Below are 14,908 nucleotides of genomic sequence, written 5' to 3' on the forward strand. Positions count from 1 at the left end.
ACATCACACATAAACACACCCCTGCCATGTACTGGCTGAAACCTGAGTAGGAAAGGGTCAACGGACCCACAACAAATAGGCTCTACGTTAGTCACAGCCAGGCGGAGGGAGGCTCTGCCGAGGACTGCAGAGATGCCCCAAGGGCCCTGTCAGCTCTAAGCATGCACAACAGCAGCGGTCCTGTGAGAAATAACCAGCTGCCAGAGCCTGAGGATATATAGGGACCTTCGGGAACACATATCACCTGTGCCTCATCTCAAATGTCTCTGATTCAGCTTTGAAAGCCTGTGGGCTTTGAGAAGTGCATGAGAGAAGGAGTGGTGCGGGAGAAATATCTATGGGCAGGTTTATGTGGCTATGTAGAGAGCAGTTAGGGGATGTCTGGGGGCAGATGTTTGGCAGAGGTGGGCTACAAGTACCCGATCAGCAAGCAAAGCTGTGCCAGGGTTTGTGCACAGAGTCAAGGAGGAGACGTGGGGCAGTGCATTTGTGTGAACAGCTTGTGTGGGGAATGGTAGGCAAAATCCTCCATCCACTGAAAGGTAAGTGAAGAACAGGGGCAGGAGAAAAATTTGTGTGTGTGAGCAGAGGGCTGCATTGCAGGGTACTTATCTGGCAGGACAGCACTGCATATATGTGAGTATATGCTACACTGACAGACCCTTCTACTCCAGCTCCTAAAACAGAGAGAGAGAGGCATACTCTTCTGAGTACTGTGTGGAATGCCTTTATGTCTCTCCTTAGAAAGGGATGAGGGAAAATTGTTTCTAGGCCTGGGACAAAGAGCAGGAACGACAGAAGGAGCATTGCACAATCCAGCAGCATGTCACCAGGGTGTACAGAGACACTGTACAATGAAAACACACAAAGGACAAAGGCCCGTCCCAGGCAGATTCTGCCCAGCTATGTCCCTTCCTCAGACTTTGGTCATAATTACATCAATACAAGCATGACAAAGTTTTATTGAAGCACAGCATTGCCTCCGAGTAATAGGACAGGGAAGTAGGAATGAGGATCTGAGGTGGACATGGAAGTACAAGTAGTATGGCAGATGTGGGCATCCCTGCCTGAATTCCCTTTCTTGAATTCGTATCAAGGAAGGGATATAATGAGGTCACTACATTAGAAGAAAGATGCTAAAAAGGTAGTAAAGCCCTGCTGAAGATGTAAAGCTCATAAGCCAGTTGCGTGCCTTGATGGGATACCAAAATACCAGCGCACCTGGCAGGCCAGTCAATGCAAAAGGCACAGCTGTACAGCAGTCCACACCACAGAGAACAAGGTACAGGGACTGAGGAGAAGTAGAGGTAGAATAACTTACAAAGAGATCTGGATGGAACCCTGCAGTTTGTATCCTATGCAGCCCTACTCTCAGAAAAAATGTACAGAGATCCAGAAAAGCCATTTGAGAGAGACAACTCCACAGCAAATTAAATCCACAGCTGACACTGCCAAGAGCATCACTGGCACCATGCTGGGAAGGGGTTCTATGCATCCCCTAAATGACCAGTCATACAAACCCCGGATCCCAGAGGTCTCTCTCCTCTCCAAAGAGGAAAGTCCTATGCTAAGCCAGCCACATAATTTCCTGCTTTCTTTTTGTCAATCTCTCCTCTGAACATCAACCTCTCCTTTCTTCTCCTGCCCATATTTCCCCTACTTTTCATGTATCTGCTCTGATCCATCTGCTCCTTCTACAGTTTATTTGTTATCTGTCTCTTCCTCCTCTTCCTCCCATGTTTTTTCCCTTGCCCCCAGATCTTTTTGTTGGGCTGCCAGGTCCCTGGTTTGGTGGTGTAACTCAGCTGATTTACTCTCCTTAAAGCAGTGTCTGCTCTCATGTAAATCACCCTCCAAACCCAGCCTGTGAAATGGGCTTGTTCACTAAACTCTATGAATAGGAAAGTAGGCACAGCTGGCCTATTCATAATCAACATAAAAAATAGATTAGCACTTTACAGATTAAACATTATCGTTTCAACAGTTAACATAAATCAACTACACTTACAGGCCTAGCATTGCTGCTGCCACTGCAGGGTGACAAGCGTTACAAAGGGAAGGGCTGCCAGTCTGGGGAGCAGTGGGGAAAAAGCTCGTTTGTTTTCCACCTTGAACATAAGTTCTCCTCTGGCACCCCCAGGGTGTACTACTAGAGGTTGTTACAAGGAGAAAAGTGGGACAAGGAAACAAAGGTAGGGGGTTAATTTTTATTAATTCATATACATTTCCAAGCAATCCAGCAACTCACTATTCTACAGCCAGAATCCAACTGCCCTGCTTCCCTACCTAGGGCTGATGCAGCTCAAAAACAGATGCAGCAACAGAGTCAGCCTCTGGAATAGGAACAGGACAGGGAGCCTCTAAACACTAACCGGTATCTAGCTCTGTTTCCTATAGTTCAAAATCATTGGGCTCCTGTGGATGAGGTAAAGCAGTTTGGTGGATTCTAATATAAGCAGGGGCACCCATCTCACAAAACACCTCATCATAACCCGGGGAGCCACCTCACCAAAGAAGGGATGAGGACTGAGATCCACTCCAGACATGCCCCATGGACAGCAAAGCCAGGAGAGAGTAGCCCAGATCCTGCTACTGGTCAGGCTTCACCTCCTCCTTCATTGGGTACAGGACACTAAGTCACTGGAGATGCTCAACCCAACACACCGTCATCAGCGTGCTATGGCTGTGTAGTCAACAGAGAGATAAGGCCCACAGAACCAGTGCAGTCCATACACTTCCTTTCTTCCCTGCTCACTCACTGAGAACCACAGTGTCCCAAATGTTTAGCTTGGAGCAGTCAACCTGCAGTTCCTGAGCTGGTCCTGAGGATTGCAAGGGATTGGCAAAGGCCTTTGACAGGACATCCCATTAAGAACCAGCCTCACAACTCTTTCAAACAAAAAGAAAAAAAAATAAAAGAAGAGAAAGAGATCAGTTTATGGTCCAAAGGGCAAAAGACAACCTGGGACAGGAGGTGTGGGCTTAGAGGCTTTCTTGGCAGTCAGGGCAAAGACACTAGCAGTTCACAAAGGACAAGGCACCAAAAGTTACACGGAGAGAGTTCCTTAATATAACCCCTCTTAACATGCCCTGCTAATTTTAATTGCTATAGCCTCTTTCTAGCCTTTCTTGATAAATGGGAATAACAGTTAATAGACCTGAACCAATCAGTTACATCCAATACGCTGTTTGTCAAAATTAGCTTTGTTCTCCATTCACAACTGATACCACCTCAGTTTCATTCATTATCTGAAATGAGCCAACTAATGTATATTTTCTACTAATCATCTGAAATTTGGAAAGGTTGGTGCTGAATGGCCTCTTCCAAGAACTTGCCAATTTGAGATGGAGTGGTTATGTGTGCTTTGTAAGGGAGAAGCTCATGGGTTTGCTTCAGCTGAGCTCTCCTGGCATAAGCAGTAGGTCATGTGAGTTTATTGCTTCAGTTCTCACAGACAGCTTCACAGGTTCGGCTCTAAACCATGCATCCTGTAAAACCAAAGCACTGCAAATCTTACAGAAAATACATGCAAAATGTGCTTAACGTTCACAAACATAACTTGATTTCCAAAGGGAACATGACAAAAACCTCCTCTCTCTCAGGCTGGCCAGCCTAGTAGGAACTGATACACTTTGCTAACTAATAGTGGTAAGACCTTTGAGATCCCTTAGATCCCAATTTTTGCTTCATTTCTCAGAACACAAAAGCATGTTGAGTGTGAGGCTTCCCATGAGAATTTCCAGTGTTCTCACTCAAAGCAACTTTTTCATGGGGAGGAAAACCTGCAGGCACGGTTGAAGTGCTTTCTATAGCTCAGCATCCTTCCATGGAATCAGGAGCTGTCTCTCAGACAGATCCCAGAAGTGCCATAAAACAAAGCTTATTAGATCACTGTACATCTTAAAAATTCATAAAAATGCTGTGTCTATTCTGTGTGCTAGGAAAATGCAGATATGTCGAGGTCAGGCCCTCTAACTCCTTATTTCATCTTATGTCATTTGTTTCATCTACAAATAACCTATTGCCAAAAGTCGCCAGGCTCACTGCATCATGTTTTCATGTTCTCAATGGGTCAAGAGCCAAGTAATCAGGCAGATGTAAAATTCTGAAAGAAAATGGGAGATACCAACCAGGCAGAATCAAGTAGGATATTAAAAGATCAGTGGGCAGGCAGAGGACAGGATTCTCTGCTCCCTCAGAGAAAAATCAGGCATACTAAACCCAGCGTGCATCTAGATCAGAACATCAAGTAAGAATATTCTTGAGTGTATCAGCAGCAGGCTTTAAAACAGAAGCCAGTCTGTCCACACGGCAGCTCACTGTTTCTGCCCCTGCCCAGATCCTGTTGTGTCACAAATGCATAGAGATTGCTGAGCAAATGTGAGCAAACACACCATGTTCGAAAAAAGAAAATCTCCATACGCAAGAAGGCCACATAAGGACTATTAATCCCAGATTTCCAGTGATTGTCTGGAACTGGAAGGGTTACCCATGTGCTGAGAGGCAGTTTCTGCTGATGGCTAGAGCGCTGCTGTGCAGCATGTCCACCACCTCCGCAGGACGTGGACACTGACCACAGCCTGACACAGCTGTGGTGTGCATTGCCAGCCAAGATTTATTTGCATCAGAGCAACACTTCAGGTGTCATCAAAACTGATAAAACTGTACTAAGTAGACCTTACCATCTACACACAAGACACTGTGAGCCAACAAATTCCGTGCAGGTATATCATACATTAACCCCCGGGTAACTAAAGAATTTGTAAATTAAAGAAAAAAAATGTCACTAAGCATGCAGATCAGAACTCCTTACCAGGCCATTCCCCATTGCATTCTCTGATCTCAAATCTTTCACTTCTCTACAGAAGGCCCTCCAAAAACTCCTTCAGAAAATCCACCGTCCAACCTCCTGTATTGTAAATCTTATTAACTTGAAGGAAGCCAGAAGAGATTATCCTCTAATCTATCCACAAAACCTTCCCTCTCTTAGGCAATGGGGCTTAGAGCACCCATGAGCAGGACTCAGCCAGGAGCTGTGAGCGGAGAGAAAACCCACAGAAGGAGGGAGTACACCCTGTCCCAAAGCTCCCCTGGCAAGAAGGACACCAGGTTGTCCTTGGTGTGACACTAAGGGTCAGTAACACTGGGGCTTGCAAATGGGGTGAGCGGGGACGCAAGGGACAGAGCAAGGTGGACCACCTGAGCCACACAAGGGTCCCTGTTTGCTTTCCCCATCTGCCCTTGGCAGAGGAGCAGAGGTTCTGGGCAAACACCGGCCGCATGAGGGCTCAGTGTGGAGGCAGCCACACTGAGATCCACCAGCGACTGGGACCTCTTACCAGAGACAGGGCAGGGCGACCACGGCAGAGGCTGCAGCAGCAGCGGGACCTGCGCAGGCAGCTGCTCCTGCCTTTCAGTTGAGTAATGCGGGCCCATTTGTTCTGGGTGACATTAATGCTATTTGCCATCCATCTCAGACTCTTTAAATTACCTTTTTATGGCCAAAATCCTTTTCATAATTGATAAAAATCTCTCTTTTATATCCCAAGTTATTGAAAAAATGTGAAGTTTTTTTATTCCTCATTATAGTTTTAATACAAATATGTTTTTTATTGACGGCTGCTTGGAAGTCCTGACGGGCCAACTGAGAGAGGCTGAGAGGGGTGGGAGAAAAGCCAAATCCTCCTGTCCCACTTCCCAGCCCCTCACACCATCAGAGTAACAGGAGTGACACCACAGCCCAGCCTCCACTCTGGGGGAAATGGAGGGTGGGTAACGTCATTCAGGAGAAGGAGATTTCCTGTGATGGACACAACATCCATAGCAGGCACAAGAGGCCCTCGCTGACCTAAATCTAGTTTCCCTGTGTCTGGTAGTGATGTACGTGAGGGCCAACTTCACAAGCACCCCAGCACAGCACTGCTCAAGCAGGGTCCTTAGGGACAGAACCAGGGTCACAAAAGCTACAGGAGATCTGGGTGTTCAGCAGAACCATTCAGCATCAGTCCCACAGCCCCCATGAGAGCAACGATGCACTGCTTGTGCCACACATCAGTGCTTGTGGGCAGAACACTTGACCACAAGGCTGTGCAACACCGGAGGAAGCAGGCACGTGTCCTGGCATCCTGGGTGGGTTAGACAACACTGCCAGCCTGGGAAGAGCCTTTCTGGGGCCATAACAGGATCTGCAGCATCGCGACCTGAAGACCTTGTGATCTATCAGGGTAAACGAACCTTCTCTAGGGCAACATATGGTGCCAGCTACCAAAAGAAGTTGCTCATATTCCCTTGGGAACAACTTGGATGCTGTAGGACATGCAGTGTAATACCCAACAGCCTATTGAAGGCCTAGCTGCTCTCCCACAGGGCTGGGCACTGTTTTAATAGTTCTGCAAATCAGAAGCAAGCATATGTCTTGCCAGAGTTTAAAATACTAATCAAGAGTTCCAGAAGGAAGGGAACCAGTTTGTCTCTCCCTTTTGCTGGCACAGCAAAGACTGCCATGCTGTATCAAGAGTGTGTACAGAAATGGGAGTAAAAAGAGGAATCTCATCTATTCCCTCTGTGTCTTCTCAGACTCCAACAGTTCGAGGGCAGGGAAGTCTCTGGCTGTGGGGATTAGCACCTTGCTGCAGTCTCATTCTAAACCTTTTCCATGGCAGGTTCACATGGGCATACAATTTTTGTTCCTCCCTGTCAAATGGTCATGTGGCATTCCTGTGCATCATTGCAGTGACCATGCTCCCAGATGTGCATGGGTACATTTCAACAGTGGATGAATAAAGCTCACGTACCCAATCTAGAAAACACTTTGGGAACCTTCGGAGCAATTTAAGGTAGAGGGACAAAGGGCAGCATTCTATTTAGCCACAATTTTGCTGCAGGGACAATGACTTCTCAGATGAGGAGTATCTGTTTCTTAGAGCACACCATTGGTGTCATGCCAGGTAAAAAGGTAGGAATCCAAGGAGAAAAAACAGAAAGCTGGGTCCCCCAAGCATCACTATCTGTAAAAATGCATCCTGCTTCACAAACCACAGCACAGGAGGTTCCTCTACCACACGTGTTTTGCTTACAAATCACAGTCAACTCACTGATGTATCCTGCCCTGCTCAATCAATGAGTTCCACTATAGTATGGCTGCAGGAAGCTTCTTGCAAATGGCAAAATAGTCCTTGAACAACAGGTAAAAGCCGCAATTAACTGTGGATGAAAAGGATGGTCTCCTTGGAGGTGCTGGCTAATCAAGCAATTAGAAACTACTTCCCATTACCTGCACTCCCACAAAGCAGAGCTGGACTGACATCCTTCCAAATGACTATCTTTCCATCAATTTAAGCCCTTCATAAAATTTGGTTTCAGCAGAGACAAGTCTTGACCTCTGGGCTCTCCCCAGACCTTTCTCGCAGCTTCGAACAAGGCAAGCACTGGAAGCAACACATTCAATCACTAGTGTGTTCGCCCTATGGAGCCTGTCTTTCCTCTCAGCCTTCCTGGAGCACAGCAAACTCACCAGCAATGGTGTAAGCATGTGTGCAGATGTGGATACCTGGGGTCCAGGCAGAGAGTTCATCAGGATTTCTTGGGATTCCTCAATTAATAGCATCTGAGACTGCTCAGCTTCAGCAGTTTCCACACATCTCTGAGACAGCTTCAACAATTGTTAGCAAGAGGCCAGAGACATGAGGGTAAGTCAAGGGGCAAGGAGGAAGGAGAGACCCTCACTCCCACCACAGGCAAGGCCAGCCCTGTGCCCTACACCAGGCCCTCGCCCCCCAGGCAAAGAGGCAACTTGGATGGACAAAGAGCATCTGTAGGAAAGACCCTGACTCAGACCATGCTGGCCTCAAGGAGATGCTAACTTTATCCTTGCCCTAACTCGCAAGCACACAACCTCAGACCAGACGTACGAGTGGGGACTGACGGGAACCTGCCAGAAAGGAGAACAGGTGGAGGAACTGGGATATTTCTAAAGGGAGAGTAGCGAGACATGCGTGGGGAGAGAATGTCTCCCACCAAGAAAAATTACCTCCAACATAAGAAAAAGCCTGGGTAGAGTATTGAGTACACAAACACACTGAGGGGGAGAATAAGGAATTCTGGGGAAAAGGTCAGAAAGTTGATTGCAAAATGCCAGTGAGTGAGGATGAGGTGGAAGCTGATGAGCAATGGGCTCTGGAAAGTGACATCTTGCTGTACACAGAAGAGGGATTACAGTGGTGCTGAGCAGGTAGAGCTATGCTGTGGCCTACTGGGATGTGCAGGTCAGATGAGTGACTGCAAACCAGGAGGTATTTTAAGACTAGAAAGAGGTAAAAGAGTGTGTTGGCATAGATAGGAGTACACAGCAAAGTCCAGAGATGTCACAGGATCTAAACTCATTATCACTGCACAGTGGCAGAGCAGTGAGATTCACAGAGCCGTATAAGGACAGTACTGGAGCCAGACAACAGAAAGACACCAAGGGTTTGGAAGAGCTGCCAAGTCATTCTGCAGCCACTCAGTCCTGTGAGGAGGGATGCTCTGGAATGGCCTTGGTCAAAGCAGAGAGAAGCAGATGTACTTTCGAAGGGGGAAAAGTTTCACAAAAGCCCTATCAGTATTAGCAATGAGCGATAAACTCCTCTGAGCACCCTGTCCACAGAAATCACACACAGGAAGACCTACAGGAAGCCTTTCTAACAGACACCAAAGGACTGTCAGGTGGAATCACCTTGCCCAAAATCAGAGATGTCCTGGGTTCTGCACCTCTGCTCTGGGACCAAACTGGCATCACCTTCGCAGTATCCCCCTATCCCACGCCACAAGTCCATCTTCCAACGCACCTGCCAGAGTGAGGAAACACCCCTAATCCCAGTGCTGGCAAAACATTTCTTCCATCATTTCTAGTTTCTAAGCACAATGCTTTTGCACTTTTAAGGTGCAGACACTCCAAAAGATTCATCTTTCAGAGCCTCTCATCACTCTCTCTCCCTAAATTTCTGGTGTCCAAACTTCAACAGAAGTTGCCTGGCTCTGCATGCACCCTGTTGAGTTAGAGAGCTCAGTTGAACGAGCTATCTTTCCCTGTGTCATTAATAGCCCCGCAGAGAAAATTACAATTGTGGGGTAGGAAACACACTCATTTTGCATTCCTTTTCCACGCCCGACACCTTTTCACTTGCAGAACCTTGCTCAAGCAGGGAAAATGTGAATAAAGGTAGGAGACTCTTTCATTCATATCTCATCACCCATTCTTATGCACACAGCTTTTCCCAACTGATCCAAGGAATCCACCCAGAACAAGCCCTTCCTGTGGTATCTCCGCTGCCTCCCCAAAAGACTTCTACTCTATGATCTTCCTGGTGAGCATTTCCAGGAGTCATTGTAAAGATTTCTTTGTGCAGCCTCTCCCACTGCTACTACTCGTGTTGTCCTGAGAATCCCACCCCCACCTCAACCTCTTGCATACAACACTCAAGAGAGCGATCACCTCCCACCATCACTTAGCCAAACCACTATGGCTGGGATTAGAAAGCCAGCATCTGCTCACTACTTATTATTTTTATCCCGATAATCCCTGATAGATACACAAATTCACCCTAGACTTAAAACAGGGTAACCCACTAGTCAGCATATATGATGACTCTCCTTCTGTGTCAGATCAGCACACATGCCATTAGCTCATGCGGCAGAGCTACATGCTCCAGCCATGATGCTGACCCAGAGTGAGAGTTCCCCCATCAGCAGGGTGTCGCGCAAGTCTGCATGGTGACAACCGAGTTGTGTTGAGCTGCTGTAAGCCCACCTCACGAGCCTCTGCCTTTGCTCAAAGATCAGTCCCATTCGCATGCTCTCCATTTACGCCAGTTTTACCACAAAACCACTCCATTTGTCAAACACCCAAGCCTCTGATAAGATTTACAGGAGTAGGTCACATCAGAAGACAGACTATTTCTAATTGACTAAAGATACAATGCTTCTATAAGCGAAATTGGCTTTTTTTGATCATCATGCCCTTTTGCAAGCTCTTGCCTAATTTGTCAGCTTGTCACATTTCTCCCTAGGTATCTCTGTTTTTCCAGTTGCTGTTTCCCCTATTTGTTCTACACTGTTCCAAACTGTATGTAATTACCTTTTGCCTGCACTTGAGATTCATCTGAGAAGCCTGCTCTTGCACCTGACAGGGGAACTGGAAGTCTTACCACTGAATTTGAGAGCAGCAGGGTCAGGCGTAGGCCTCCTGGGAAGGTTCCTTCACTGTCATTTTCTCTTTGAATTCATTTGCAAGTTCCCAGGTGTGATGCTGGCCCCAAGGGGGAAAGTTTCAGGATCCCGCTTTGCACTACCCGCTGCTCTGATGCTCCACCTTCCCATTCTGCCATCTATACTTCAGCTAAGTATATTGTATTTAGAATGTACTGAAGATGTAACTACACTGGAATTAAATTTGTTCCTGAAGTAACCCTATTAAATCCTCTGGCCGTCAGGCAAAACCAACTTCAGTGCATTAGGTTCCCCAAATCCCTTTTGCTTTTAAATACCTTGATTGGGTACTTTGTAACTAATGGAAATGGGCGTTTACCTCGGCTTGTAATACTGCCTGGATTCACCAGCTGCTTTATTTTTATACACGTCCTTCTCTTCATTTCTCTTTTACCATCGCTTTCTTTTTCTCATAAACGTTTTCCCTCTATCCCTTTCTTCCCATTTCTACCTTTTTTTCCCTCCCTCTCTCTGTCTCTTTAAATATTGCCCAGCATTGCCCATGTGGGTGAAGTGAATGCTAAGAGGGAAGGCTGCGGTGGAGACTGGATTCAAGCTGCCTCACTGGAAATCAATGAGGCATGGAGGACTCGTCTAGGTCCCAAAAAGCTGAAATAAACCAGGGCGTATCCCTGGCAGCTTAACACCTACTTGAGAAAAAGGGAAAAAGGACCCACCTTCGAGCACCTGCATCAGCCTCTGAGAGATGCCACGCAAACTGAGCCTCAGGCGGCTGCTGTGGTAATTTAACCGGGGCTAACCTCGGGGTGGCTTTCCACGGCTCCTGCAGAGGGGAGATTGCAGGATAGAGGCCCGTGGAGCAGCCGGGGTCTGCAGGGAGCAGCCAGCCTGCCCTGCTCCATCTGTCCACTGAGCTATGAAACACAGCTGGTACCAACCATGCTACAAGGACGCAGTGCTGAGAGAGGGAGCATCTTGCAGGTCAGGGGCTGACATTAACCCTGCCATTAAATTGCAGGGAAATATTAATTGTCATTCCTGACTAGACAATACCTGGACCCTTAAACTACACATAGGCAGACCCACCTCATCCAAATCTGCCCATAATATCCTCACTAGGTACAAATACTTACACCCTGATGTTCCCCCCATACCTCCTTACCACACAGTCAGACAGCCCAGAACAACCTAAAACAGCCCCACAAACCTCTATGTACAAGCAACAAGAGATGTAGACACTACTTCCCTTCTTCAGCCTCCTGTCTTCCTCCCCCTCACATGCACGCTCTCTACCACTGCCTTTGCACACTGTTGCCTCCTGCCTCCTTCACACCATGTCAGTTGTGATCCTTGAAATGCCTCTCCTCAACCTGACCTGGAGTGTGAGGGGACCTTTTCTTCTAAGGGGCAAAGGTGCAAAATAGCAGAACACCCTCTACTGCTGTTAATTCCCTTACACCTAATGAACACAGGCACCTACCTCTGATCTCAGTGCTGTGGGCTGCTGAGGGTTAATGGCGACTCCTGGGCTATTGCGTTAACTGACTGCAAGCACCAAAAGTGATTTATGTTATTATTTTCTTTGGGGGTTAATTAGGGGCTCAAGAAAGTAAAGGGCTGTCAGCGCTATCTGGAATTGGTCTAGTGCACCAAGGGGAGAGCAGTCGTCCCTCACAGAGCTCTGCTAATAGATCTTTGTCCTGAACATCAATTCCTCCAGCTCCCACTCCTCAGTGTGGCAGACGGTACTCCATCCTGACCTTCAGCAACCCTGTTAGTCTTAGCATAACCACTGGGGTACGCTGCTCTGCCGAGTCCTGCCATTTCCACCTAGCAGCTTTCACACCCTTAATCCTGTTAACATTCTCCTTTCCTAAACCTGCTAATAACGCCCATCAATGGACAAGAAAAATTGGCGTGGCAGTCTCCCAGGGGCAAGGAAGAGATATCTCCCCTTGGTATCTCTTGCAACTGAGAACCACCAGGGCCCTCCTTGCTCCTGTTTTCTTTCCTCTAGCTGCCCAGGGCTTGCTGAGGCCTGAGAAGCCAACACAGGCTCTGGCTGCCCCTACCTCTTTGCCCAGATCCTCACGGATAACTTGCTCGATCTCCTGCCTAGTGCTCTGCGGGGCCTGGCTGTGCAGCACTTTGAGGGTGCGGGTGTACTCCTCAGGCAGCAGGTAGTCAAGCGCTCCCAGGTGCTGTCCCACCTTGATGAAGGTGCCTCTGTTTGCGCAGCACAGCTCCCGGAGGCGCTCAGCAGAGCGCAGGTGCACCTGCGGAGAGACCAGAACACCAGTCAAGCCCTTTTGCTGTCTGTTACATGCACATGCCCACATATGTACCTTTTATTTGTCCAGTATTTAAACAGACCAGGGATTTCCCTTCTTGATTTTGGGCATCATCATCTGTGTCAGCTAAGTATTAGGACTCTGACTTGATTTAGAGGGGCTGAACCAGATCAGGACAAGATGCTCCAGAGTATAAGGGGCTTCAGCATTTGTTTCCACAAGCACCATGATCAAGGACACCACATTAGGTTTTGGCTTTCTCCAGGGCTATATCCTTGCACAGAATAAGATGTCTAGCCATAGGGCAGCATTGGTTTGTTACTGTGATCCACCGTTACAATGCAGTGTTTGGGAACCCCTTGTCAAAAGACAAAAGTCAGGACCACAACCATGTATGTTAGGCTTGTAGTATGAGTGTGATGAATTAAAGTGAGAAGAAAGTCACAGATACCACCCCAGAAACTTCCAGGAACTTGGAAGAAGAATCTGTTAAAAATAAAAATTACAGATGTCTAACTGGCAGTGAGGAGGACAGCATGTATGCAGTCCTTCATCCTCCTCAGCTCACTCTGACACGCTACAAGGGGAAATTACATCCCTGCAGTCCAGCCAGCTCTTGGTCTTACTGCTTACATTGCCAACAAAGTCTGCAGTGACAGTGGTTTCAGAAACTAAGCATTAGAAGACTTGCCAGTTTTGCTCACATTGACCAAAATGCAGCCATGAAAGGACGAAACCCATCACGAACCACTTGCCTGCTTTGGATTTCAGCTCCTGAGGTTCATTCCACCTATCAAGAACAGACCAGCCACCACATCCTTCAGTGACAATGATTTATTCTGCCTTTATTACTCTCACTACAAAAGCCTCCTGCCAAGGACACAGCTATACTCAATATTTTTTAATAAGCTTCAGATAAGTTTACCCTGATACATTAACAAAATCTAAGCAAATCGATGACAAAAAATAACTCCACACCCATCTCCTGTTGATGCCTGACACCTATCTGCATGGAGGCTCCCAATTCCTCTGGCTTCAGTGTCAGAAGTCATTGAAGGTGAAATCCTGTGTCCACAGACCTCATCTGCCCAAGATCCTGTGGTGAGGGACTCCACCTAAAGCCTCAAAGTACGTGGCAGAAAGGAACAGCACCACAAACGTGCATGAACACCACCCACACCCCCATTTAGTGGCTATCTTTGCCCACTGTGCAAAGCAGTGCCATGTCACATCACGGGACAGGGCGAGTGTCTCACATTTAGGAATGCGTCAGGGGACAGACCGGGTGCAGAGGGAGCTGCAAGTGCACAAAACACAGGCCTGCGGGAGTGTGAGGAGAAAGCCTGATGTGCAAACGTGGATGCACACATGCACGCACACACTTTCCACACACTTTCCTGGGTGGGCGCGCACAGGCAAGCATAACTCGCGCTGGGATGGTGAGCTTCCCCCAGCAAATTGCCTGCTCAGAAGCACTCACAAATACCTAGGCAGAAAATAACATCCACAAGCATGCCTGAATTCTCCCATGTTACTGCACTGCATTTTGCACCCCAGCTGTAAAGCTCCTGCTGTAAGAAGCAAGCCTCTGCCCTGGCTGTTTCCCTGCTCTCCTCCCCTTTGTGCGGTGGGGGCAAATGCAAGCCAAAAGGGGACAAGGAAAGGAAGCTGTGAAAGAGGACAAGAAAGCAAGAAAAGCAGGGAAGGAGTAATGGGATGAAAGAGAAAGGCAGTGGGAGGGAAGGAGCCAGAGAAGTTGGGTAGTTTGTCACAGCACTGGGAGTGCAGCCCATTACAGGGAAACAGCTTTTATGCAGCTCCGATAATCGCCCGCTGCCTCCAGCCCTGGAGGAAGCCCCCCGCCAACAGCAACAGGGAAGGGGAGCGGTGGCCAGCCACCCCCCGAGGTGTCGGGCAGCCACAGCCCAGGGCACTGGCGGGAAAACAGTGGCAAAGCTCCTTGCAGATGTGCTCCAAAAATCCCCAGCACTGAGCATGGGCCAGCACAGGGCCCTGCAACCTCCCGCAGGCACAGCAGGAGCCCATCAAATGACTCCAGGCTGCAGCATGGCTCAGGGCAGAGCGGCAGCAAACCCTGAGGCTGTAGCACGGTGCTGGACATGAGGCCTGGCAGCCAGCCTGGGGGAGAGGTGCTGGCTGCAGTGGACCTACCCGGTCCACACACACAGCCAAGGGAGACGGAAAAAACGGGATGGAAAACTCATATAGCTGAAAATACAACTGGTTGTAGCCACACTTGGATGCAGGGTGTACCTTCATGTCAGTCATTGCAGAGGAGGCAGCGGAAATAGACTCTCTCTCCTCTAGCACAAGGACAGAGGAAATTTTGGCCCTCCCAAACTTACCCACCCTGTAGAGAACCCAGATGGCCTCAGAGACACAGCAGTCC

General features: G+C 48.1%; 1 protein-coding gene across 3 annotated transcripts in view; it reads right to left on the reverse strand.

Annotated features, from left to right (window-relative positions):
* Positions 1–14,908, reverse strand: part of ADCK1 (aarF domain containing kinase 1) — an 86,566-nt gene that overhangs the window by 36,621 nt on the left and 35,037 nt on the right. For all 3 annotated transcript variants that reach the window (XM_063333658.1, XM_063333659.1, XM_063333660.1), the window contains one exon: positions 12,280–12,483. In XM_063333658.1, the coding sequence (XP_063189728.1) occupies positions 12,280–12,483 (204 nt within the window). The remainder of the gene's footprint in view (positions 1–12,279; positions 12,484–14,908) is intronic.

Source organism: Chroicocephalus ridibundus, chromosome 4 (genome assembly GCF_963924245.1).
Source record: "Chroicocephalus ridibundus chromosome 4, bChrRid1.1, whole genome shotgun sequence".
Classification (NCBI taxonomy): domain Eukaryota; kingdom Metazoa; phylum Chordata; class Aves; order Charadriiformes; family Laridae; genus Chroicocephalus; species Chroicocephalus ridibundus.